At 35.1% G+C, this 24,574-nt stretch overlaps 1 protein-coding gene across 7 annotated transcripts in view; it reads right to left on the reverse strand.

The window, feature by feature from the left end:
• Nucleotides 1-726: 726 nt before the first annotated feature.
• The window catches only part of KANSL1L (KAT8 regulatory NSL complex subunit 1 like), a 131,643-nt gene continuing 107,795 nt past the window's right edge, over nt 727-24,574 (reverse strand). For 4 of the 7 annotated variants that reach the window (XM_030327726.1, XM_030327730.1, XM_030327728.1 and 1 more), the window contains 9 exons: nt 23,008-23,173; nt 20,019-20,126; nt 12,152-12,280; nt 9,725-9,843; nt 8,619-8,743; nt 7,097-7,148; nt 5,811-5,923; nt 3,632-3,800; nt 727-2,763 (listed from right to left, as the gene is read on the reverse strand). In XM_030327726.1, coding sequence (XP_030183586.1) covers nt 2,533-2,763; nt 3,632-3,800; nt 5,811-5,923; nt 7,097-7,148; nt 8,619-8,743; nt 9,725-9,843; nt 12,152-12,280; nt 20,019-20,126; nt 23,008-23,173 — 1,212 coding nt within the window. In that variant the 3' untranslated portion in view covers nt 727-2,532. Of the gene's footprint in view, nt 2,764-3,631; nt 3,801-5,810; nt 5,924-7,096; nt 7,149-8,618; nt 8,744-9,724; nt 9,844-12,151; nt 12,281-20,018; nt 20,127-23,007; nt 23,174-24,574 lie in introns of those variants that run through there. The other 3 variants (XM_030327729.1, XM_030327731.1, XM_030327732.1) reach the window with 2 other exon arrangements.

The following is a 24,574-nucleotide window of genomic DNA, read 5'->3' on the forward strand; positions in this document are numbered from 1 at the left end:
ATACATAAAAACTGCACAAACAGTGTATGAAGCCCAGGGATTTCAGGTGGTCTAAAATACAAGTATAGATTTTACAAAATTTATACAAATATAGATTTTATCAGGGCGTTTTTTCCTTGTTAGCTTTGCTGGAGGGGCAGGTTACACAGTGATCCCCACCTTTTCTTAATCCTCCCCACCATTCTTAAGGACATGAAATAATGTGCTAGCTCCGAGCAGAAAGGAAAGGAAAGCCTCTGCTTGGAAGTGATATTGAGTTGAATCTGGATTCTTCTCCTTTCCAGCAGTTTGACTTAGCAAATCAGATCAACCAGCCTCTTTGAGTATCTGTTAACTGATTTATACACTGAACGTAATTACAGTTACCATGCGGTGTTGTGTTGAGCACTAAGAGATCCTATGTATACGTAAAGCTTCCACTACTAGTCCCAGAATTGTAGGATAGTAGAATTGAGGATGCTCAATACAAAGTAGCTATCATTACAGAAGTTTATGTTTTATAGCCTATAAAGTACTTTGATATAATTTCATTAAAACCACAAATCACTCTTCTGAGTGATGGGACAGGTATTTTTTGTCCCCATTTAAAAAAGGAAGAGAGAAAAGCTCAGGAACAGGCTGGTACCATGGAAAGAATCCAGTAGGGCAGAGGATTTCTGGTTTTACTCTTTTCACAAATGGAGCCCTTGGGAGGTAGATTAGGCAAAGGTAGCCTTGTTTATTTAACCTTGTCTAATTTTACTCGGTAGCAGAACCAGATGGCTGAGGATATTCTGGACGTTATGGATTTTGACCCCAAGGATATATATTATATTAATCCAACAAAGACCAGGTAGGCTAAAAGATGATAAGGTAGAGTTAATCCATAAATATTTAAAGTTGTGTCCCAAATTATACTTTGACAACAAATATGTATCTGCCACTTGCAAATAGTCTTGATATATGGCAAGAAATAACAGGACCTAAACTTTAGGCTACTATGAGTTTTGACAAATAAAAAGTTTGAAAAATAAGAACATTAACACTTCTGCATAGAATAGAGCTTGCTTGTTTTTTTCCTATACTACAGTGTAAAAGTTTGTTTTTGACTTAGGAAAGGTTTGTGCCATGAACAGGTGCCGTTTAATCAAATCAGACAACACGAGGCATATAGAAATAACTTTAATTAAAAAACTTACATAGAAGATTATAATGTCAGACATGACAAAAAGATTTGACCTTATTTGCCTAGACAACTTGGGTTTGTCTGGCTTTTGTTTTCTTTTTTAAAAATAAATGTACAGTAAAACTACAAGCAAAAATTTGTCAGTTTTGAATTTGAACTTTTTTCCTTCTTTAAAGGGACTAGTAGAATTCCCCATCCCTAACAAAAACTTGGTGTGAGTCCCCCAGACTAGGCCAGGTGGCCAGGATTGTCAGTTATATGGGGACTATAACTTGAATAACCTTTTTTTTTACATGAGAGAAAGCGATTCATAAATTGTCCTCAACTTTTATATAGAAAAAATTATGTAATAGCTTCAAGAAGTTTCTTTAATGTATACTCCTGTATTCAGTACTGAAGCACTATCCTTTAAAAAAATTTCTCACTCTAGCATACACATGAGAATAGATGCTTGTTTGGATAGAGTAAGCTAATGGTAAGGAATGACCAAATTAACTAGAAATACAACATTTTTTACTTTCCTATTTGTTGCTCATTTTCACTTGGGGTCTTCTCTTTATGAGATACATAGGATAGATAAAACTCAAGTTTTAAAATTAGACCAATATTTAACTCTGCTTTGCTTGTCTTAATCTGTTAGGAGTGAATAGAAGATGATCTGAATTTAGTCCAACAGATAACAGTGATTTCAAATAAAGGCATATTGTGTTATCTGGTATAGAAATTTCCATATATAACTTCTATTGGTTAAACATGTTTAAAATCTCCATAGTCACTGGGAACCTGTGCTTTACAGTGCAGCTTACATTCCATGGGATAATTCATCCATGCATTTCAAGTGGAGTGGTCACTGCCAGTGTTTTTTAAAACTACGTGTGTGTACATGTATGTATATATACTCTATACACACATATTTGTATATTCCCATATACAAAGGCATATATTTGAGGCAATTTTAATGAATTACCATAGAAATTACATAGAAATGTATAGGAAAAAGAGCGATCATTGATGCACAGGTGTTTCTGTGTGTGTACATATGTATGTGTGGGTATGAAGTCTTCTAAAAATTATTTACCCAGTAATACGATTTAACATCAGCTTGCAGCAGTTAATTTTCTGGTGCTTGTGATTTGCATCATAAACACAAACGACTAGCACTTGTCTGTAGGTGAAAAGCTAGTTATTCCTGTGGTTCAAGGAAAAAGAGACCTACCTTGCCTGTTTTAAAACAGCATAAAAGATTAATACATGCAGTACATGCTCTTACTCTGGAATTGTGGCTGAGGGGGTGGGGGATGGAGAACAGGGCTTATTTTTTCCTCCTGCTTTCCATTCAGTTACATACTTTTTTTAACCTTTCCCTGTCACCTGTTTTTTTTAACATGAGTAAGTCCTAGACCAAAAGGTTTGCATTCTTCCATTTCATCTGTCTGCCTTTTTGGATGGTGACCGTTTTCTGGTGCACTAGTACAGAAGACTTCTCCACGGAAAACGGGGCTTGAACTTTCACTATGATCCTTTTTTTCATCTTGACATAGTAAGGCTTCTGTGTCTTCATCCTTCAGCGGAAAAGTCCGTCGTTCCCACCACAAAGACTGAAAGAAAGAGAAAACCTTTTCAGTTAAGTTTCAACTAATTTGTTTAAAGTTCATGTATCCAATAATCCTTAAATGTCAACTGTGTAATTATTGTTTGGTTCTTTAGCACGTCAATGTACACATTTTCATTTGGGCCTAAAGATCTAGCAACTCCAATGGAACATACTGGCAATTGTTTAGAGACCTTTGGGAACTATCTTTCCACTTCACCCTTCCACAAAGAGGAAACACCGCTATAAGGCACGGGTCTTCCTTATCAGCACAGGAGCGCTTTGGGAAAAGCCCCTTTAAAGGTGTTTGATCTACTTGAGTGTCTCCATTTCCATCCCATAACTATCACAGACACCTATTGACTTTTCCTTCCCCGAGCTTTCTACGACTTGCCTATTAATTTTTATAGTTTCTGCTCTGTGTTCTAGATACAGTTCTTCTTTTTCAACACCTACTTATGAAGAACAGTGCAAAAATTTATAGATGGTGTGTTAGAAATCATTCCCTGTGAGGTAAGAACTGGATCCACGGGGAGACAGGTAAAAATCTGTTATGAAGGGAAGAGAACTAGCTGACATTTGCTGTGTGCCAGGTGCTGTTCCCTCTAATCAGATTTGTGTCGTCATGAAACTTGGATAGAATCCCCATTTCCTAACAGATAAGTGAGTAGGTGGAGTTAGATACTGACATGTTCTACGAAAAGATAAGGTGTGTATGATTAGTGACAGAACTAGAAAATTTGTACCCAGCAGTTAACGCTGGATTGTTATGCTGAACTCATTAATTGGCAACCAGCAGGTTTCTACAAACAGGTTTTCAAAAGGGTAAAAGGCATTGAAAAAGAGGTGTCACAGGTCATGTATATCATACTTACCTTGAGTTCTTGACTTTGATTTAAGGAAGGTGAGCCCCGTGTGCCCAGATCCTGGCTCTGCGGAGAAGGCTCGGCAGGACTCTCGGCAGCACAGTGCTGACCACCACCAAGGTCGTTAGGGTATTCTTTCAAGAGCAAGTCCTGTCCTTCAACGTTTCTACTGTAAGCTCTAGCAAGAAAATCAAGAAAATATTTAATTACTATTTCTTGAGGTCTTAACGTTTTATGAACGACCCCTAAGTCCATTTAACTTGGTAGCTTTTCTTTAAACAGTTCTGCCCAAAAGATTTCTAAAAATTCATCTGTCAATCTTCCTGATGCTTTCTCAAAGACTTAAACAGTATGTTATGAATACTATTTTATGAAACTGCCAAATTATAATAGTGGGTTTCGGGTTTTCAAGGAGGGAGTTTTTGTTGTTTTATTTTTAAATAAGAAAGGACAGTTACTTGACCCTTACAGTCTTTCAGAGTTCCCAGAGTATTCTAAGACTATTATAATGTCATCCATGTAAGACTCGATTCACATTTTCCTCTGTACTTCTAGAAAATTATATCTCTGGAATGTGGAGAAAGAAGACAATTGAGTCTTATATGTGTGTTAAGATAACTCTTGGAATAAGGATCTACAAGAAATCGGGATATTTTCAGACCTAAAGAGAGATGTGTTTTCAAAATACAGTTGAGGGGCGCCTGGCTGGCTTAGTAGAGCATGTAACTCTTGATCTCGGGGTTGTGAGTTCGAGCCCCACATTGGGTGTAGCGATTACTTAAATAAAAGTACAGCTGACCCTTGATGAACACAGGAGTTGGGAGCACCAACCACTTTGTGCATTCAAAAATTCACATATAACTTTTGACTCCCTCAAAACTTAACTATTAATAGCTGACTGTTGACCAGGAAACCTTACCAGTAATATAAACCAGTCAATTCACACATTTTGTATATGTATTATATACTGTATTCTTACAGTAAAGTAAGCTAGAAAAATGAAATTTGTTAAAATCGTAAGGAAGAGAAAATACATTTATAGTACTGTACTATTAAAAATCTGTGTGTAAGTGGGCCCACATAGTTCAAACCACAAAGTTCAAACCTGTGTTTGAGGGTCAACTGTACTAAGTAAATGAGAGGTGCCCCCACACTAAATTTAGTGACTACCCAGACTTCATGATCTTCCTTTCTGAGTTTCGGCTATATTAAAACACAGTGAAATGTAAATATAAAATACCATGGACTTTCTCAAATATATAATTACTAATTACGTTCTCAGGATTTAATCCTCCCTCCCCAAAAGTCATATTCAAAGTATTTTAGACCAGGTGCTTTTTGTCTTTTAATTTTTTAAATGTTTACTTATTTTGGGAGAGAGAGGCAGAATACGAGCAGGGGAAGGGCAGAGAGAAAGGGAGACATGGAATCCAAAGCAGGCTCCAGGCTTTGAGCTGTCAGCACAGAGCCCGTTGCAGGGCTGGAACCCATGAACCTTGAGATCATGACCTGAGCTGCAGTCAGTCACTTAACCGATTGAGCCACCCAGGTGCCCTAGACCATCTGCTTCTTAGACTGGACAGGTTTTTTGAGAACATTTTTAAAAAAAAAATAATGTATTTTTTAAGTGGGTATGTTAAAATCGATCACCAAGATTCTAATCCCTAGTGTAAGGTCTGCTATTACAGTACAATGAGATGATCTACTTTAGGGAGAATTTTCACATTATTTGCTGAGTTAAATCTGTTCCTCAGGCTGACAGTAAGCATGAGAAATAAGAGTGGAGGAAAATACAAAAACTCATTTCATTACTCTGTAATTAGCCAAAATGTATATATATATTTATTTTGACAGCACGAGTGGGGGAGGGAGACAGAATCCCAAGGAGGCTTTGCGCTATCAGTGTGGAGCCCAACGCGGAGCTCAATCTCACAAACCTGTGAGATCATGACTTGAGCCAAAATTAAAAGAGCTGGACGATTAACTGACTGAGCCATCCAGGAGCCCCAGCCAAAATATATTTTGAATGTAAGCTCAGTAAATGCAATGTTTCCCTCCTGTGCACAAATAACTGATGTTATACAGTATATACTTTTTCCTTTCTAGTGGTCTTCCTCAATATTCATGCAGAATTTTGTTAATTCTACATGGATTTCATGGTTTTGGCTTTTAAATTGATAACACCTGCCTGCTGTTTCTTCTGTGCCACTTGCTTTGTTCCCATAGTGACCATCTGGCTTGCTCTCTCTCTTCATATTTTTTGTGTCTTAGGGAGAAGACTTCATCAGAAAGATCTTCTACCTGGAATTAGAAAGAAAGTTTTTCTTTTATCAGAAACATTTTGAAATAGAACAATTTCTCATCAAGAGAATATAGGAAGAAAACTCTAAAATTGAACTTCAAATTCGAAAATAGAGGGAGTGAACTTTTTTTTTTTTTTTTTAAACTTTTTTACTTCTGGGTCATATTGGAAGACTTAACCTAGATTACAGATAGGTTCACAGTGCTTTGTATAAAAAATTCTTAATGCTTAATTCATTCAAAGGTTTGTATTTGATTGCCCTTTATGGAATACACTGTTCTCTTAACATGTTAATATCAAAGAAAAGTAAAACTGAAAAAAAAGAAAATTAATTTAATGAGTTATCAGAGGTTCTAAGACTCTGGTGGTAGTGGTTTAAGAATTTGGGTTTCCTGGCCAGAATCATTCTGAACTAGGGAAGAGTGCATTGAAAAGTTGATTTGGTAGCTGAAGAACAGTCAGTGGGCCTAGAAAGATTATGATAGAGACAAAATGTCTTACATAATACAGCTTCTACAGATCATCACTTTCAAATTGATTTGGTTACACATTTTTCCCTGAAATTATGCTTGTCTTAATAGAAGCTTTACCCATACAGGCTTACAGTCCCTTTCCTTCAGTTCTAAAAATCTGAAAAAACACGTGCTCATAATTCATTTGGTGACATAGCCCGTTCTGGAATGATGAGGTTATTCCAATTTCTATAAATATTTCCCTACAGAAACATTAATATTTGATTATGAGAACTATGCTAGACTCCACATATGTCTTCTTTCTTAAGTCCAAAGTTTTCCAAATTCAAAAGCAACCTGTTCCCAAGGTTTTGAATATGGCATTGTAGGGTTGAATATTAAGACCACATCTCCTTAAACAGAAAAACAGGACTAATAACTGGAAATAAATATAGATATTAACATAAATTCAGTGTTTCAACAGTTCATGTAAGCAACTGACATGTTTTTCTTTATATGTTACTGTCTTTGCAAATCTAAATTTGCACAAAAACATTTTCCTAATGAAGTTAATATCCTTAATGAACTTTCTTTTCCTAAGTGAAAAACAAGTCAATGTATGCTAAAGGGCTTATATTTCCCTTGAGTTCCTCAAGTCCCAGATTAAGCAGGCTTCGTAATGTATACAGTGCAGTTATCTGTAACTGAAAGGCAACTTACCTCTTCACCTACGTTATATTCATCCAGAGGCTGAAGAACAGCCATTCTCCAGCTGTTGAAGATACAAACCAGTTTCAGCTTATGTTAATCTAAGTGTAGCAATTGTATTCTCTAAGCACAGCTAATGCAGTAGTGTTTTCTTTCCTTGGGACTTGCACAATTCAAATGGTTGTATTTTCATACTTTATTTTTTTAAAGAGAAAAATTTGTATTATGAAAAGAAGATGAGACTTTTGGCCTTACAGTGAATAACTGTCTCTTCTGTATAGCTGCATTTTATACCTAAGAATATACTAATTTTGAATTAAGTCAATAGATGGTGATACAGTGGCAGGAAGAAAAAACAAAAACAAAAACAAAAAATCCCTCACTTGAGCATTTGGCAATTTCTTTGTGTGAAGACACCCGGCATGGCCTCTTGAGTTTAACCACTGGATCACAGAATTCCTCTATTTAAACAACCAACCCAGCCAGCCAGGTGCAGCCTACCAATGTCAATTGAAAAAACATCGTTGCTGCAGAACATCATAACTACAAATGGTACTCTGCTTCTGCAGAATGTCTCAACAAGTTCTCTGTGGGATTTCTCATAATACCTCCTAGAATATTAAGAGTTCTTAATACCTCAAAGCAATTAGGAATAAGAGAATTCGAAATCAGCTAATATAGAGAGGGGTAGGAATTACTGTAGTTGTCACTGAGCTTATGTCTGTTTCCACCCTCTTCTGTCTACTTTCTGGTGCCAGATTCACATTCTGAAGAAACTGCTTTCATCATTGCTAAAAAACAAAACAAAGCAAGACTTTGACTAACTTCACTGCCACTAGGAAGCAGATCTGTGTATGGCATTCGGGGACCTCCATAATCCGGTTCTAATTTCTTTTGTAGCCATAACTTCATCACCCTATACAAAAACTTGGTCTCTAGCTTAGGCTTGCACACTTACCTGTGTGCCTTTGTTGTGGTTTCCCTGTGTGAATAAACTTTCTTCTTTTTCCCTCCTTCGTGATGCCCCACTAATATCATGTATGTATTGCTGACTTGGCAATACATCAGAATCTTATTTTTGTGGTCATAGGTGTTATTGTCTTGCAGTGAATACCCCTTGCAAAGGTAGTTGCTTTCTTTGAACCCTTTTTGCAGTCATTTACAGAACTGCATGTTAAAGAGCAAGGGTTATTTATTACTCAGCTTATTTACATCCCTAAATAGCCTTTAGTGCCATATATACATAAAAGGTAACTAAACATTGAAAAAAAGACTTTAAGAGCGTTAGAGTAAGTTAAGTCTTAGGAATTCGCAATTCTTAATAAAAACTGAGAGGCAGGGTGATAATATATGGCACTTTTTTTCAGCATGAGTAATGTAAAGGTTTCTTTCACCGTTCTCCCTCCATGGTTCTCTAAGTAGAAGACAGGAGAGAGGAACATCTTCCTTTCATTAATTAAAATTTTAACTTCACTTTGAAAATTTAAGTTTACTCAAGAAGGAAGAGAAAATAAAAAGATGTAAGTATACATACCTTGGAGTAAGTATTTCCTTATATTGGAGTTTCTCCAACTTAGCTGGGGCAACTAATGACATGGGAATCACGATATTATCTATGTCATAAGAGCTCTCGCTTCTCAATCTCCGTCGTGCAGTATTCTGCAAGGTAGGAGGACAGCAACTCAACAACAGTATCTCGTTACCTGTGATGATGCCCTCCTTTCATGAGGGCTAGAAGAGGTGTACTGCATACATGTTTTATAAATACGTTGTGATAGAGTGGACTATAAAATGTTAAAACAAGCACACCTCTCCTTTGTAAAACAACACAATCCCTTTGGCAGGTGTGAAGTGTACATTTGTGTACACATACAAGCCTATTTTTAAGACCATAAAAAATAGGAATACCTTAAAATGTCAAACTCTTACTAGAGGTTACCATAAAGCACCCAAATGTCAAGGAAATGATCATTTAACAAGCACACTTATTAGGAAAGAATATGAAATATTTGGTGTACCATTTAGTAAAGATCATTTTTTATAATCTTCATTTGTGTGTTCCTGGTCCCTGAGCTTTACAGTTTCTTCTAAACCCTTTCACCTTTTAACCCCTACTCTGACCAGGTGACAAAACAGTAAGAACAACACAAGTGCTGGATTCTTATTAGCAAGACTAAATTTAGCTTCCTGGTAAGGAGTAGGGATGGTTATGATAGTTTCTCACAGGAAAAACCAAAAAACTATAATCAAGGATTACTGAGCAATTAGCTCACTAGTAAAAAAGTTAAATACAGTTTATTGCTTCCTAAGAAGATCATTTTAGGGGCGCCAGGGTGGCTCAGTTAGGCATCTGAATTCAGCTCAGGTCATGATGTCATGATTCATGAGTTACGAGCCCCGCATCAGGTTCCCTGCTGTCAGCACAGAGCCCACTTCGGATCCTCAGTCCTCCCCTCTTTTGCCCCTCCCCACCTTGCTCGCTCGCTCTCTCCCTTTCTTTCAAAAACAACAAAAACCGGGCCGGTATGTACAAGTAAAATAAGGCTATTAAAGGTTAACAAAATATTCTATACGTTTTTTTACTGGCCAGTTTTAAAAATCTACAAGCAATTTTAGGGTTCAGTATACCAAAAAACCTACTTGTGATGATGAATTCTGGGTTCTTGATATACCATTGACATTAGTAACAGCAGTAAAATTGCTATGGGATCCTGGTTCTGTGCGTTGAAAAGCAAATTCTTCAAATCTAGTTCTTTCTCCTGCCATGGAAAGAACCATTGAGAATGTCATACATTAAACATGGTGATAGGTCTTAAAATTACTTTCCTAATTAGGTAACATTCCTTATTTGTTTGATCTTTTTATTTTAAAACTTATGTATCAAAAACAAAAAATTAAGGAAATGAAAAAAATCTTACCCACAGTTCTGTCACAATTACTTCCATTTTCTTTTAATCCAGTACCTCTAATTTCTTTAATCTCCCTTCTCTTCACTCTGTTCATGTTTTCTATAATGCCTATTATTTGGATGTTAACATCCAAAGACTTACCCCCTTAATTTTCTCTGTGTTTTTCATTCTGACTTTTTAATTTCTGGGAGATTTCCTTTCCTTAACTTGATCTTCTGACCATTCTACTGAGACTTTGTCTGCTAATACATTAAATTATTAATTTCTAATTACATAGGAAAATATTTTTCCATTTGTTTTGATTCCCTAATTGTGAATATATATTTATTCACTTATTTTCTGCCCTTGTTTATTTTACTTTAGTACTGATATTAAAAAGTATTCTGTGTAATATAAAATTTAATACCCAGTCCATACTTCTATTTTTCTAGTTGTTAAAAAAATGTCCTTTATGGTTAGTACTTTCTTCAAATCAGGATCCATATATTGAAATTAGTTACTGTCTTTTAAGTTTCTTACAATCTAGAAGAGTTTGTTTTTCATGATATTTGTTAAAGAGACCAGCTACCTTGCTCTTTCGGGAGTTACCTATTTACTTTGTAGTCTGGCTCTTACCTGTTCTATTCCTGTATTCCCACCAAACTTGAAGTTATGAAGTTAGATCAATTCAGGTGAAACATTTTAGATCTTAGGTAATCTGAACTTCATAGTGGTTCTTATTAAGAGATGCAAGTTTTCCTGTGTGTTGGTATGTAGGTAGTCCTCAATTTAGCAATGGTTCTACTTAGGATTTTTCAACTTTATGACAGCCCCAAAGTGGCATGCATTCAGTAGAAACCGTACCTTGGATTTTGACCTTTTTCTGGGATAGCAGTGTGGTAGGACACCCTTAGGCTGGGCAACAAACTGCAACTCCTAGTCAACCATGTGATCATGAAGATAAACAATGGATATACTTAAAACCATTCTGTACCCATACAGCCAGTCTGTTTCTCACTTTCATTATAGTATGCAGTAAGTTACAAGAGATATTCAGCACTTTGTGTTAGAGGATTTTGCTGAACTGTAGGCTAATGTGTTTTTAGCACATTGAAGGCTAAGCTATGGTGTTTGGTAAGTTAGGTGTATTAAATAATTACTGACTCAAGATATTTTCAACTTACCATGGGTTTATCAGGATACAACCCTGTTGTAAGTTGAAAGAGAAAGATCTCTATATGTAAGTTCCTCAGAAGCTAGGTGACTCTTGGTTGTCCTAAGATTGAGGCACTAAAAAGCACAATGGAATCTCTGGATGTGGCCCAGGAGTTTAATTTTGTGCCACACTACCTTATCAGGTAGTGACTTGGGCTGTTAAGGTGGGATTTCTAGAGATAGTAGTGATAAATGTGTTAAATTCATCAAGTATAATTAGTCCAACACATCTTGAATGCAATTTCTAAGTTTTTGGGTATATTGACATATTACATCTGGGGAATACTTGACTAATGAGTATAGTGTTCTGTCCACTGGAACAATGAACAAGAACCAAAAAAGTATATAGATAATTTGCATATATATTTCCCGGTAAGTTTTATTTTTCAATCATTATTTGCAACAATTCTGGAAACAATCTGATAGTCCCAAGTCCCCACAACAAAAATCCCACCTTGTATTATTAGAAGAGTTCTAGTTTCAAAGAGATCTGTTGACCATTTTGGAACTATAAGTTCCTAAGAGAAATTGAACTACTTGGTTGAGTTACCTTTGGTGAATCTCAGCCAGTTTCTCAAAATTCTAAGGAAGCTTCAGTGAATTGACACCCCCACAGTAAGTCCCCGAAATGGTAATACATTTCTGTGAGGAGACTTTGTACTGACATACTCGGAGTCCAGAACACAACCCTGGAGGCTTAAGTTCTGTTTCGGAGGATAGTCAGTAGAAGATAACTCTGGACAGGGAAAATAGGAAGGAAATCCTTAATTGCCATTAGTGGATGGATGCCCAGTCCACAGATCATTCTGAATTGTCTATATGAATATGCCGTAATGTTTATAGGACCATGGATATTTTGTGTAATTAGTGATTATTCTGGATTACCATGAAGCAGAGGTTCTTTGAAGATCAGAATTTACTTTCAGTTTTTAGTACTAGTGCTCACATCCTCATTTTAACCTACCTAATGCTGTTTCACTCAAGTGTCTTTTCTTTCTTCCCTGGAACAGCTGTACAGAAGATTCTGACCTTATCTGAGGCTTGCATGTAGGAGAATATCCATTTCTCCATTGATTCAGAGAAGTATTATGTACTAAAACAAATAGAAAGGAAATGTGAAGTTTCTTTCCCTTGACACAGATAATGAACGTGTTAATTTCTTATAACATTGCAGAACATTAATTTACCAGTTCAGAATAACATATGAAATACTTCTATACCAAAATGGAATGATCCTACACTGAAAATACACATAATAAGATTCCTTAAAAACCTCTTCCATAAGCATCCAATTTCCTATAGTTGCTCCATTATTTGAAGGGGATGAAAAGGTGACCTGTTCTCGAAGCCTTCTAAATTGCAAAATTTTATAGAGGAGGTTGGTTCACATCTGTAAATGTTGCCTGAGGATGATATGAATCCTTAAGTTAGCCCCTGCTCACCCTTCAGTGTGAAAATAATTCAGGATCAAGTAAAATCCTACAGAATTATAAGAGACTGGGACCTCTTGAGGGCAAGAACCAGATTTCATCAAACTGACGGTACCTAGCACTGTTCTTTCAATTTTAAAAGCAATGTATTTTCTAAAACTTTTAGGGTCACTTGATGTCTCTATGCCTCAGTTGCCTTATCTGTAAAATAGGGATAAGTGCACCTATCATGGGATTATGAGGATTAAATGAGTTAATCCCTGTAATGGTCATTAGGAGGATACCTACCCGAAGTATTTAATAAATGTTAGTTTCTTCATGATCGTTATTATCTATCTGAAACCCATATTTCCAGTACTGGATTAATAACCAAATTGGCTTTTTTTGAAGGTGTTGGAGATGTGGAAAGGAATGGAAAAAGAAATGTAGGCCTAAGTGCCAAATTCTCACCAACACTGAAAAACAAAGTGTGGTCTACCAACAGTAACCAGACTCTGATTACAAGATGACAAAGCACCCTAAAAGTAACAGACAAAAGTTTTATACATAGACACACAGATGTGCACATATACACACATATATATATACACATTAGCAAGCAATAAAAGGGAACTTGTGAGTAAAGCAGAATTTGTGAGGAATCTCTGAAAGACTAATACCACATGGAATTTGGAGAGCAATCAAGGTAAAAGCACATGAGAAAGTGCTGCCACAAAACTATGACCATCAAAGGTGCTCTAGACCTGGAGGAAATGAAAGTGGAGGATAATTACTTAGATGGACAGTTAACTGAAAGGATAACTACACAAGCCAACTTCTCAGCCACACTCCTTGAGATTATCTGTCTTAATAGATAACAAAATCCAAGCCGAGCAGAGAAATGGATGAGAAAGCAATACTAAGTGCCTCACTTTGAACTATGTCCTGCCTGACCTTAACTGCTCCTGAAAACAGTATATACTGCAACTTCTACCCATCCAGGGAAAGGATCCCATAAATAGCAGTGGCAGAACAGTCTTAATAGTGAATATGAACTGTAAAGGTGAGAACACAAGACTCCAAAAATCTGAATACCAACACCGTAAAAGTCAAAGAAGATGTAGAAATGAACCATCTCAAGTAATAGTGAATGGATGCACAGAATACAGTTAACAAGACTGAAACAACTAACATTGCCAGAAGAAACAGGCAAAAGTCCCCACTAGAGAGCCCTCAGAAATGGAAAATGTGATTGTTCAAATTTAAAAACAACCATCACTAATTGGACTGAATGATACAGTGGACACGGGCTAAACATCAAAATCTAGGTTGACTGAGAACTGTACAACTCAAAGGAATAGAGTGATAGAAAATATTGGGGGTGGGGAGAGGGGACAAACCAAAACAGGGTAACAGAATGAATGGTAGCCAATGTTGAAGAAATGGGCCAAAGTTTTTCCACAGTGATATTAACCCTAAGATTTCAAGAACTCAGTTGGCTGTCAAGACAAGTGGAGGGGGAAAAAATTCTAATCTTACAGCACATCACAATGAAGATACCCTAAAACTTACCAGAAAAGGGATGAGATTACTGCAAAGAAATGATCAAATTGACCAGGCAAAACTACCTGCCTGAAAACAGAAAGTGACCTTAAAAAGCTCAGGGAAAATGGCAGAATTCTAAGATGGCCCCAAGATTTCTTACCACCCAAAGACTTCAGAGAAAGATGTCACAAAGAAAACAAAACAAGATGGCAGGCATAATTCTAAACTCATTTCTAGAAAGGGTAACTAGAATTGTGAGGTTTTAAAATTGTATGTGCCTGGCATGGGCAGGTAGGTATTCCAATAATGCCGTCTCTTGTTTTAATGGAAACATTTTTGGAGTATTTTCAAACAAATTCCAGTCAATTCACTCTTCTTTTCTAAAAGCAATTCATCACCTTCCTTTTTTTCTAAAAGCAAGTCAAACTTTTTTAAGAAACTTTAACCTTCCCTAAGGTGATACTTTTTATTGAATTTTAATCATTTTTTTACACTTACTTTCCCTTATTGTCTTGTGAGGTTGCAATGGACTCTTGAAACAGTAGGTAATATGACAATTGAAAAACTATACATTCTCTTCGTCTATTTATAACCCTCTCAGCCTTTCAGTGCTTGCTCTCCAAAATCCTCTCCTAGATTCTATCCTAAAACACACTTTGACCCCATATCTCTCCTGTCTCCTGCCTTCCCTTTCATTTATTCATTAACTATAAAGACTTAATTACAATACCAAGTACCCTAGGGACACTGGTAAGCAGAGTCATGATCCCTGCCCCTAATGGGCTTTACAGGCATTATCTCAAATAATTGCAACCAATGTGTAACAGAAAAGAGAAGTGCTATTTAGAGAAGTTAATGGGAGTATGTAAGAGAGCTCTAGGAAAAGTACCCCAGGTAAAGTGGTAGATTTCAAATATGAATAGAAATAACTGATGTCAAGGGGAAGAGAATGGTATGTATAGAGAGGCCCAACAGGAAGCCAGATAAATTTGGCAACAGAACAGCAGCTAGGTAGTATAGAGTAAGGAGGATAGTGAAAAAGAACCATGAACAGGTAGGAGCCATCCTGTGTGGGTAGAGCTTTAGGGGTCCCTCAGTAATACTTCCTTTCAAATCATTTTAAGTTATAGTGGTGGGGAGCAGGTGTGATATAAGTAGCTTTGCATCTTGAAAAGATCACAAGCTACAGGGATTGGAGAGAAGGAAGAATTGATTAGGCTATTTCAGCAGTATAGATAAGGGATCATTACACTGGACTCTGAAAGTGGTAGAAATGAAGACAGAGGAGCATATTTGAAATGATTAAGATCAAAAGGACAATGGGCTTAGATATGAGGACATGTAGGTGAAGAAACCTGAGCCCTAGGTTTTTGGCTTGTGTGGGTTTCAACGCTACTGTTCCTCTCATCTGTCCACTAAAAAAATAAACTTCATTTTGACAATTTCAGACTTGGAATAGTAAAAAGAAGTCCCATATACCCTTTACTCAGATTCTGCAAATGTTACATTTGCTTTATCCTTCTGAACTCCAATGAAATTAAGTTGTTGACATGATGTACCTCTATGTCAATACGTATTTTTCAAAAACAAGGGCATTCTCTTACATGGCCACACAACCATCAAAATGAAATTAATACTATTAGCTAACTATGGACTTCATAGAATTTCACCAATTATTCCTATAATGTTATTTATAGAAAACTCTGTTCACTCTGCATTTGTCATATCTCTAAAGTTTTCTTACATCTGAAACTGTTCACTGTTGTCTTCCATGACTGCATGTTTTGATGAATACAGGCCCTTAATTGGCTTTGCCTGGTATTTCCTCATGATTAGCTACTAATCATTCAGTCTTCAAACCACTACAATTTGTCTTTTCCCTACTTGTTACTTGAAGTCAGTTGTGCTTTCTTAATTGCCAATTCTGGATGACAGAGGATAAATACAAGCTCTGTGGCAAAGCTCGCAAACATCCATCTACTTACCTTCACACGGTTTACCCTATAAGAATACCAGGCATTCTGTATATACTTAAACACATCACCCTGTCTTATGGTTCTGTGACAAATCACATGTTTGTTTCCATTTTAAAACCAATATGGGTCCAAGCGTTTGAATCACCTGGGACCTTGTTAGAAATCCAGAATCAGACTTCATTCCAGGATTAACTGAACCAGAATCTGCATTCTAACAATATCGCCCAAGTAATTTGCACATAAAAGTTTGAGAAACAATGATTTGGAACACTTTGCTCTTCTTCCTTTAAATTCTAATTGAGTATTTAAAGCTACACCTGGCATCACCATCTTTCTGGAGTTCCTCTTGCCCTTTCCCCATCACTCTGCCTTCCTCCAGGCAGAGAGTTCTACACTCTCTCTCCTTTTTAGAATGTTTTTGTCATATCTGTGCTCACATCATTTTAATAGTTATTTGCGTGTCTGCTTCCCCCTATTACATTATAATTTCTTTGATTCCCTGTGATTCACCTTTGATTCTTTAGCACTTAGTCTGCCTGGCACAGAGTATATGATCAATAAATGTTGAACTCTAGTTTTACTTAATTCTACAGAAATCACTTAACAATAAAAGAAAAAATAACAAGCGACTATTCCAGACATGCTTATATACGATGAAACCTAATTAACCCTTAATTATTTGGGTTTGGAGTGGTAGGGGAAGAAAATAAGGGAGGAGAGATCGAGATACAGAAGACTACATACTCAGATGATTTGCCTAATAATACAGCAGCACTCATCTCAAATGTCTTCCATTCCTAGCTCTTAATTCCACCTAACTAGCATGGCATTGCATTACTGGTATGTTACCATTAATTCTGTGACTAACACATTTACACTGCCCTATCTTTTTAAGTCAAATAGATAAACAGAACAACATTAGAAAAAATATAATCACCTAATCTCACTTATCTAACAGCATATAATTTCAGTTTTGCATATTCCCTTTCAGTTATACATGTGCATACATTTCATATTCACATTTCAAATGTAGTTTAACTTATTTTTCAAATTTGATAATTCACAAATTATTTTTTCAGATGGTTGCCTAACACTCTTCTAATTAGAGATAATATCACTTAACTATTCCCTAGCTATTAGAGCTGGTTGTCATTAATCATGATATTTCTATTATGGTCATTCTTAAAATGATCATCTTCATGCATACATATTTTCTTTTTTAAAGATCAGTCTAAGGAAAAATTTCAAGTAGTAGAATTATACCATGAAAAATTACCTGCACATAACCTATATTTTCCTGCATTTCTTTAGATTTTTCTCCCCTAAGCATAGGCAACTGCTGCTTGTCCTTAGTGCTTTCCACTTATTTTTTTTAACTTTTTACCATGGAAAAATTTCAACAAACACAAATGAGGAAGAGAAGAATGAACTCCCCTGTGCCTATATTCATAACCAATGATTACAAACTGGTGACCAGTCTTGTTTCATCTTTTTCCCCACCAACTTTTTTTTGCTGGCCTATTTTAAAGCAAATCCTGGACTGCCTATCTTCTATCTTGTCATCGACGTATGTGTGAGCTTGAATTTCTAACAAACAGATAAAAAGTGCATGTGTGTTTATGGAACCACATGCATTACTACATCTAACAAAATTAATTCACTAATACTCAACAGCCTGCATGTTCAAATTTCAAATTTTTATTATCTCAAAAATTTTGTGTGCTCGTACAGGTGACTTGTTCAAATCAGGATCCCCAAAAGGCCCACGTTACATTTGGTTGAAAGAAGAATGAACATTTTTATATGGTTATAATCAGACCATACACAGAAGTAAAACTTTTTTGTCCTTTTCTATCACTTAACATTCTTTAATGTTTCCATCCTTACATGAACTTTTAAGATATTTTTAAAAGCTGTATGTCCCACTGTGTTGGTTAATCACATCTCAATTATGCTCTGTTTCCAATTTCCCATTAACACAAATAGTGTTTAAAATGAATATATTTGTAAATATAAATGAATATATTTGTATTTAGCATTATACTAGGTTATTAGAAATGGATGTATTGGGTCAGAAAACAGAGTTAGCAGTTTAGTAAACATTAATTGTAAGCAAGTGAACAAGTAAACAGTGTTTTTCTTCGATGAGTTTATTTTAAAAAATAGGTAGTTTAAGGGCGTTGTCATTCATTTCCCAATACTTTCCAAAAGGTTTGTATTCTTAATGCTACCTAAAATATTTGAGGGTCCTGTTTTTACTACACACAGTCTTGCCAGAATTGATGATTATAATGTTTAAATGTCTTAATGTAATCAGAAGATAGTAAATGTTTAGCACGGTGTCTGCACATAAGCACTCAGTATATGTTACTTATGATTATCATTTTCATTATCATCATCATTAAATACATCTAGTTTTTCTTATAATTCTTTTAAGACATCATTTTTAACATTTAACTCTTTAATCCATCTGGAATGTATTTAATGTTCACCCATCTTAAATTTATTTTAATGTGCTGTATGTGGTAGAGATCTCAATTGTTCCCCCAAAATCATTGTTTAATCCACTGATTACAAAGGAAACTTAGTTGTTTAAAACATGAATTCTTTGAGCCTGATTGTTTGGATTTGAATCCTGGCCCTATCACTTACCCAAATGTGACTTTGAGAAAATTAGTCAAGGAGAAAAACAATAATGTTACTCACTTTACATGTTAAAATACTGTCTTCTGACAGGAACAGGGTATTTCTATTTAGGCACATCATCTTGCATTCCTCAATAAAACTCTGGAAGTTTTCTTTCGTGTAGACCCTTACAAATTTAATTAATCCTAGATAGTTTATATTTTCATTGTCAATATCTCAAAAATTCCTTTACATATTGTAAATGGTTATTATTGGTATTTATAAAAGCTGCTGATTTCTATAAATATATTTTAAATTCCTATACTTTTTCAGACTCCCAATTTTAACAGGCATTCAGTTGATTCTTGAGTTTTTGAGGTAGATGATTATTTCATCTAGAAAGAATTTATCTCAGTTTGTATGAATTTTCTGATATTAGAAAGATTTCAGCCTTGTAGATGGTCAAAATATGTTGATATTTCTCTTCTTGTTTCCAAGCATAGGCAATGTCCCTGCCCCCATTCATAATACTGAAAACAATTTCATTTTAATTCTTCAAGTTTTATTTTGTAATTTTAGTGTTTTATTTCAAGTTCTTGAAACCAACTAGAATTTATTCTGATACATGGTATGAAATAAGTATGTAAACAAAATTTCCCCCAAAAGACTAACAATACTAAAAATATTGTTTACTGAATAGTTCTCCACATTCTCATGAATTTACAATTCTTCCCTTACATTATAAAGTATAAGCTATATAGTCTGCTTCATGGATTTACTTTCCTAATTGTATGCAAAATCTATGCTAATAATTATTACATATTTTTGTCATGTTTCCATATGTGGTTAAGATGGATTCTCTGAATACTTCTTCCAGCAGTTACTTTGTATCTCCCCATTTATTCTTCCCAGTGGGCTTTCCAATTATTTTGTTAAAATAACCAAATCTATTAGAACTTCAAGTTATAAACCAATAGGAAGAACTGATATCCTTATTAATCTTGTCTAGGAATGCTGTTTCTCTAAGTGTATTTAGATTTCCTTTTATATTTACTAATAACATTTCATAATTTTCATTCAGTATCACATTTCTTCTTAAGATCACTGCTATGTATTTTCTATTTGTGTGTGTGTGGTAATTTGTAAAAAGTGAATATTAAAAATTAAGGATTTAGATTTGTTCTTCTGTTAAATTTTATTTCCTTAGAAAGCAAAAACAGTGAGTATCGGAAAGATGTAAAACATATATAAAGTACAAGATTTGTAAATGACATACCAGGTGATGGAGATATGACACAGTCTCCTACTAATTTATTTTCAGCAAGATCTCCTTTTATTTCAGTCTTTTTTAGCAATGTTTCAAAGTGAAAATGAAGAGGCACATCTGGCAAAACAAAGTAAAAGTACTTTGAGTGAATACCATTCTTTACGGACTCTAATATTAAGATTGCTTTCTTTCTCTAAGTAGCACATAAGCTTAGAAAAATAAGCAAAAGCTTAAAATGTCACAACTATCAGAAGTGGCAAAATACTCTTTCCAAGCATACAGAGAGAAATTTGGAAATTACTGGTTATATGCTGTATATAAACAAAAACTCTGATGATGAACAAGTTCATAAACCGAAATAGTAAGATGATAGAAATTATTAGTATTAATAAGTAGTATTCATAGATGAAACAAATGCAGTCAAAGGTCTTGAATAAAACAGAGCAAAACCCGGCCACCTAAGTTCATTCCACCCACCCCCACAAACTTGACATTTGAAATAATGAGGTTTCTAAAAGATACATAATTTTATTTTTTTTTTTTTTAATTTTTTTTTTCAACGTTTATTTATTTTTGGGACAGAGAGAGACAGAGCATGAACGGGGGAGGGGCAGAGAGAGAGGGAGACACAGAATCGGAAACAGGCTCCAGGCTCTGAGCCATCAGCCCAGAGCCTGACGCGGGGCTCGAACTCCTGGACTGCGAGATCGTGACCTGGCTGAAGTCGGACGCTTAACCGACTGCACCACCCAGGCGCCCCAAGATACATAATTTTAATTACTTGAGGGAAAACCACTGTAATTCAGATGCAACATCTTATAAAAATACCAAGGTTCACATTCCCTTAGTTTACTAGTATTGTGAATGACAAAATACACTTTTACATACAGACTAGTTCCTTTCCTTCAAATAGAGACTTAAGATGTATTTATATTCTATATTCTCACAACCAAAAGAGGAGCTAAATAATAAAGTAGATGTGCTTCACATTTTTTTTTCAATCAAGAACGCTAAAATAAAGCATTTAATAGAGACACGTAAACTGCTTCCTAAGAAACAAATATTTCATAAAGCAGTTGATGTATTTAAAGTTTTGCTACTGAAAAAAGAAAACTAATTACAAACATATAAATCAGAACAGACCTAGAATGAGTCTGGACTTTAAACAAAGAAGTACCTCTTTCTTAAACGCTGTATATTAATAACAGATCCATACTCAAGTGTGGGGAAAAAAAAAATATGTTCATGAGTTTCAACATGGAATCTGTCCCAAGGGACAGAACAGAGGTAGGAAAGATTTCAATCCTAGCACTATATACTATGATCGTACAAAAACTACATAACAAAATGAAACTAAGAATACAAATTAAATATGCTACTTATACATTTTAGGAATCCAATGGTTTCCAATTACCAAAAAATAAGCTTATTTCTCTGAAGAAATATCACTTATTTTTATAAAGAAAATATCACCTATTCTACCACTGTTCGTCATGAGTTGTGAGAAAACTAGGGTTAGGCCCTTGTTCCATCCATATATCTTTCTTAGTGCCCACCCTGTGACTTTGGGCTTTTATAAAAATATATCATAACACTGTAGTACATCAATCAGTTTACATTTCAGTTTTCTTAAACTAGAATGCAAGTACCTTGAGGGATTTATTTGTATTTATACTCCTAATACCTACTTAGTACCTAGTAAGCAGTGGGTACTTAATCTTTATTAAATGAATGCAAGAAGAAATGAATAACACTAACTGGCAGGTGAGGAAGTTAATCTTAACTTATTGGAGGGGACCTAAGAGGATTAAAATGAAGGATAATTCTATCAGCTCTCAGGGGTATATCATCAGAGAAACAAATGTACTATGAGAAAACAGACAGTAAAGAGTAAAGGTTAGGAGTGTAGCTCTGAAGTATGACTACTCACATCAAATCCTGCCTCCATTATTTACTAGCTGTATAATCTTGGAATAGTAATTTAAAATCTCTTAGCTTCAATTTTCTTGTATGTAAGATAAAGAGGACAACTATGTATTCTCATAGGGTTGTTGAAAGAATTAAAACAATGTAATGTGCTTATGGGTATGCTAAGCCCAAATGTTGGCTGATTATTGTTGTATTTATTATTGTTTCTATCATTAAGTTTTCCTCAAAGATGGAATAACACAGCTCCTGCCAGAAACTTACTTCAAAGTATTATGTAGCTAAGAAACCACTCAAATACTGGTAAAAACAAAACACAAACAAACAAAAACTAAGATTCAGGAATCAGGGCAGGAACAGGTACAAGAAATAGTGTTTTGTGAAGACGAGCCATCGCTGGATGATTAAAACCGAAAACTGAAAAGGAAACACAAAAGCCCATTTGAGACGTCTTCCCATACAGAGAAGAACCTGAAATAACCAGTGTGAAGAATGTTTCCTTTCTTACCCTAAATATTTACTTCAGTTCAATACAGAAACAACTGGAATGGTTCCAACAAAAATCAAGAACTAGAAACTTAAAAGGAGGTGCGACTAGATGTGACTCATTTACTCAGTTACGGATTATAGATTTTCTTGAGGTTCAAAAATTAGCTATACCTAAAGACGGACAATTTTCTTCTCTTGGGAAACTAATGCTGATTATAAACAGAGGAATATTATATGGCAGAGAAAATTCCATGCAGAATAACACATTAGAAAAAGAACACTGACTTCCTGACAACCATTTCAACAGCATAGTCAAGTTATAAATAAAATTCTAAAAATTTAACCCTGAAAAGATCAAAAGCTAGTTTGTAATCAATGTAAATCAAAACAGTTTCCAAGGAATTAAAGAATCAACTTGCAAAGATAGAACATTAACTCAGGATTAATTCCTCTACGAAAACTTTAATTCTAATATCTAGTGACAAAATAATTGATACAATTTTGATTCCATATATCCATAGGATTACATTTCACCATAGAAATATGCAGTTACTTAGAAATTTTTTTTTATAAGTGGACTTACCTGACGGCAATGATAGGACAGAATGGAAAGAAGAGTCCAATTCTGATACATGCTCTCTTAATATCTGAGATTTTGAATTGTGTTCACAGCTACTCCAAGTTGAAGCTGATTGCAAACAAGGCATTTGTGTCGTATTTAAAAATGTTGTTTCTTTTGAAGGCAAAGTCTGCAAGGGAAAAAAAAGACTTCATTTTTGCTTAAAAACTGAATCACTCAGAGAGGATATAATAGTTATCAAGTACAGTATCTAAATGACACAAGAAAGTTCTAGTTTACTAAGTCACCTTGGAGAAAGAACTTGAAAATGACAAAGGGATATACTCTTTGTCATTTATTAAAGGTCATAAACATGATGAGATTTCACTAATCCCTTTTCAGTTTTTCAAAAGGAAGAGCAAGGTCTTCCTTTACCTTACAAAATCACAATAAGGAAAAATAAGTGTGAAGAACTTTGGGTTAAAAGACAATGGCCAGGGGTGCCTGGGTGGCTTAGTAGGTTAAGCATTAGACTTCAGCTCAGGTCATGATCTCACAGTTTGTGGGTTCAAGCCCCGTGTCAGGCTCTGCGCTGACAGCTCACAGCCTGGAGCCTGCTTCGGATTCTGTGTCTCCCTCTCTCTCTGCCCTTCCCCCACTCATACTCTGTCTCTCTCTCAAAAATAAATATTAAAAAAAATTAAAAACATAAATACAAGACAATGGCTACATTCCACATTAGTGACAACTGTAAGTGATGGTGAGCAGGTGCTATGTTAGGATTAAGAATTGTGCATACTGTTTTCCTCATTGCAATCTGTTACAATCAATGAATGAAACTGGATTCTCTGTCTTAAATTCCAATGCAAGAAAATATCTACACTGGAATAACTGTGAAGTACTACGAGCATTGTATTTTTTACATTAGGTAAAATTTGACTTAAAACATTAAAAGAATATGTATAAAACACACAATATGTTACACGAGTTTGCATTTCTGAAAATAAAGATTTGAGTCCAGGAATCTTAGGAAAACCATGTTGCTAAACCAAAAAAAGTTATCTTACTACATTAAGAAGTACATATTCTGTTTAAAATCTGGATTTTAAATTCTTTTTTCTGGTTATAAAATTAGTAAACAAGCAAAGATCTATAAAATAGAGAAAATATTTTTACAATAGAGCTCACCTGTACTCCTTCCTTCACTCTTAACCTCTATTATCCCCTATAATAACATTTGGACTCATTGTGTTTTTTAATGTAATTGATATTTAAAATGCTAATAAGAGATCTTTAGATGCTATTTTTAAACACTTTTATAAACTTACATGAGGTTTGTCAACTTTCTTGAGTTTGAGTTTCTTAGCTAACCTTGGCATTTTCTATGTTTCCATAGCACCTTAGGCACATCTATCTCTACCACAGCATTCAACTAGACTTTTTTTTTGGACTATTATTAGCTCCTTGGAAGGTTGGGACTATAATTTGTTCAATGCTGTATTCCCAGAACCTGACACAGTCCCTGACATATGGTTGAAACCTGAATGCTAACCAACTGCATTTTATTTTATTTGCTTTAATAAAAATTAAG

This window comes from Lynx canadensis, chromosome C1 (assembly GCF_007474595.2).
Source record: "Lynx canadensis isolate LIC74 chromosome C1, mLynCan4.pri.v2, whole genome shotgun sequence".
Lineage (NCBI taxonomy): Eukaryota > Metazoa > Chordata > Mammalia > Carnivora > Felidae > Lynx > Lynx canadensis.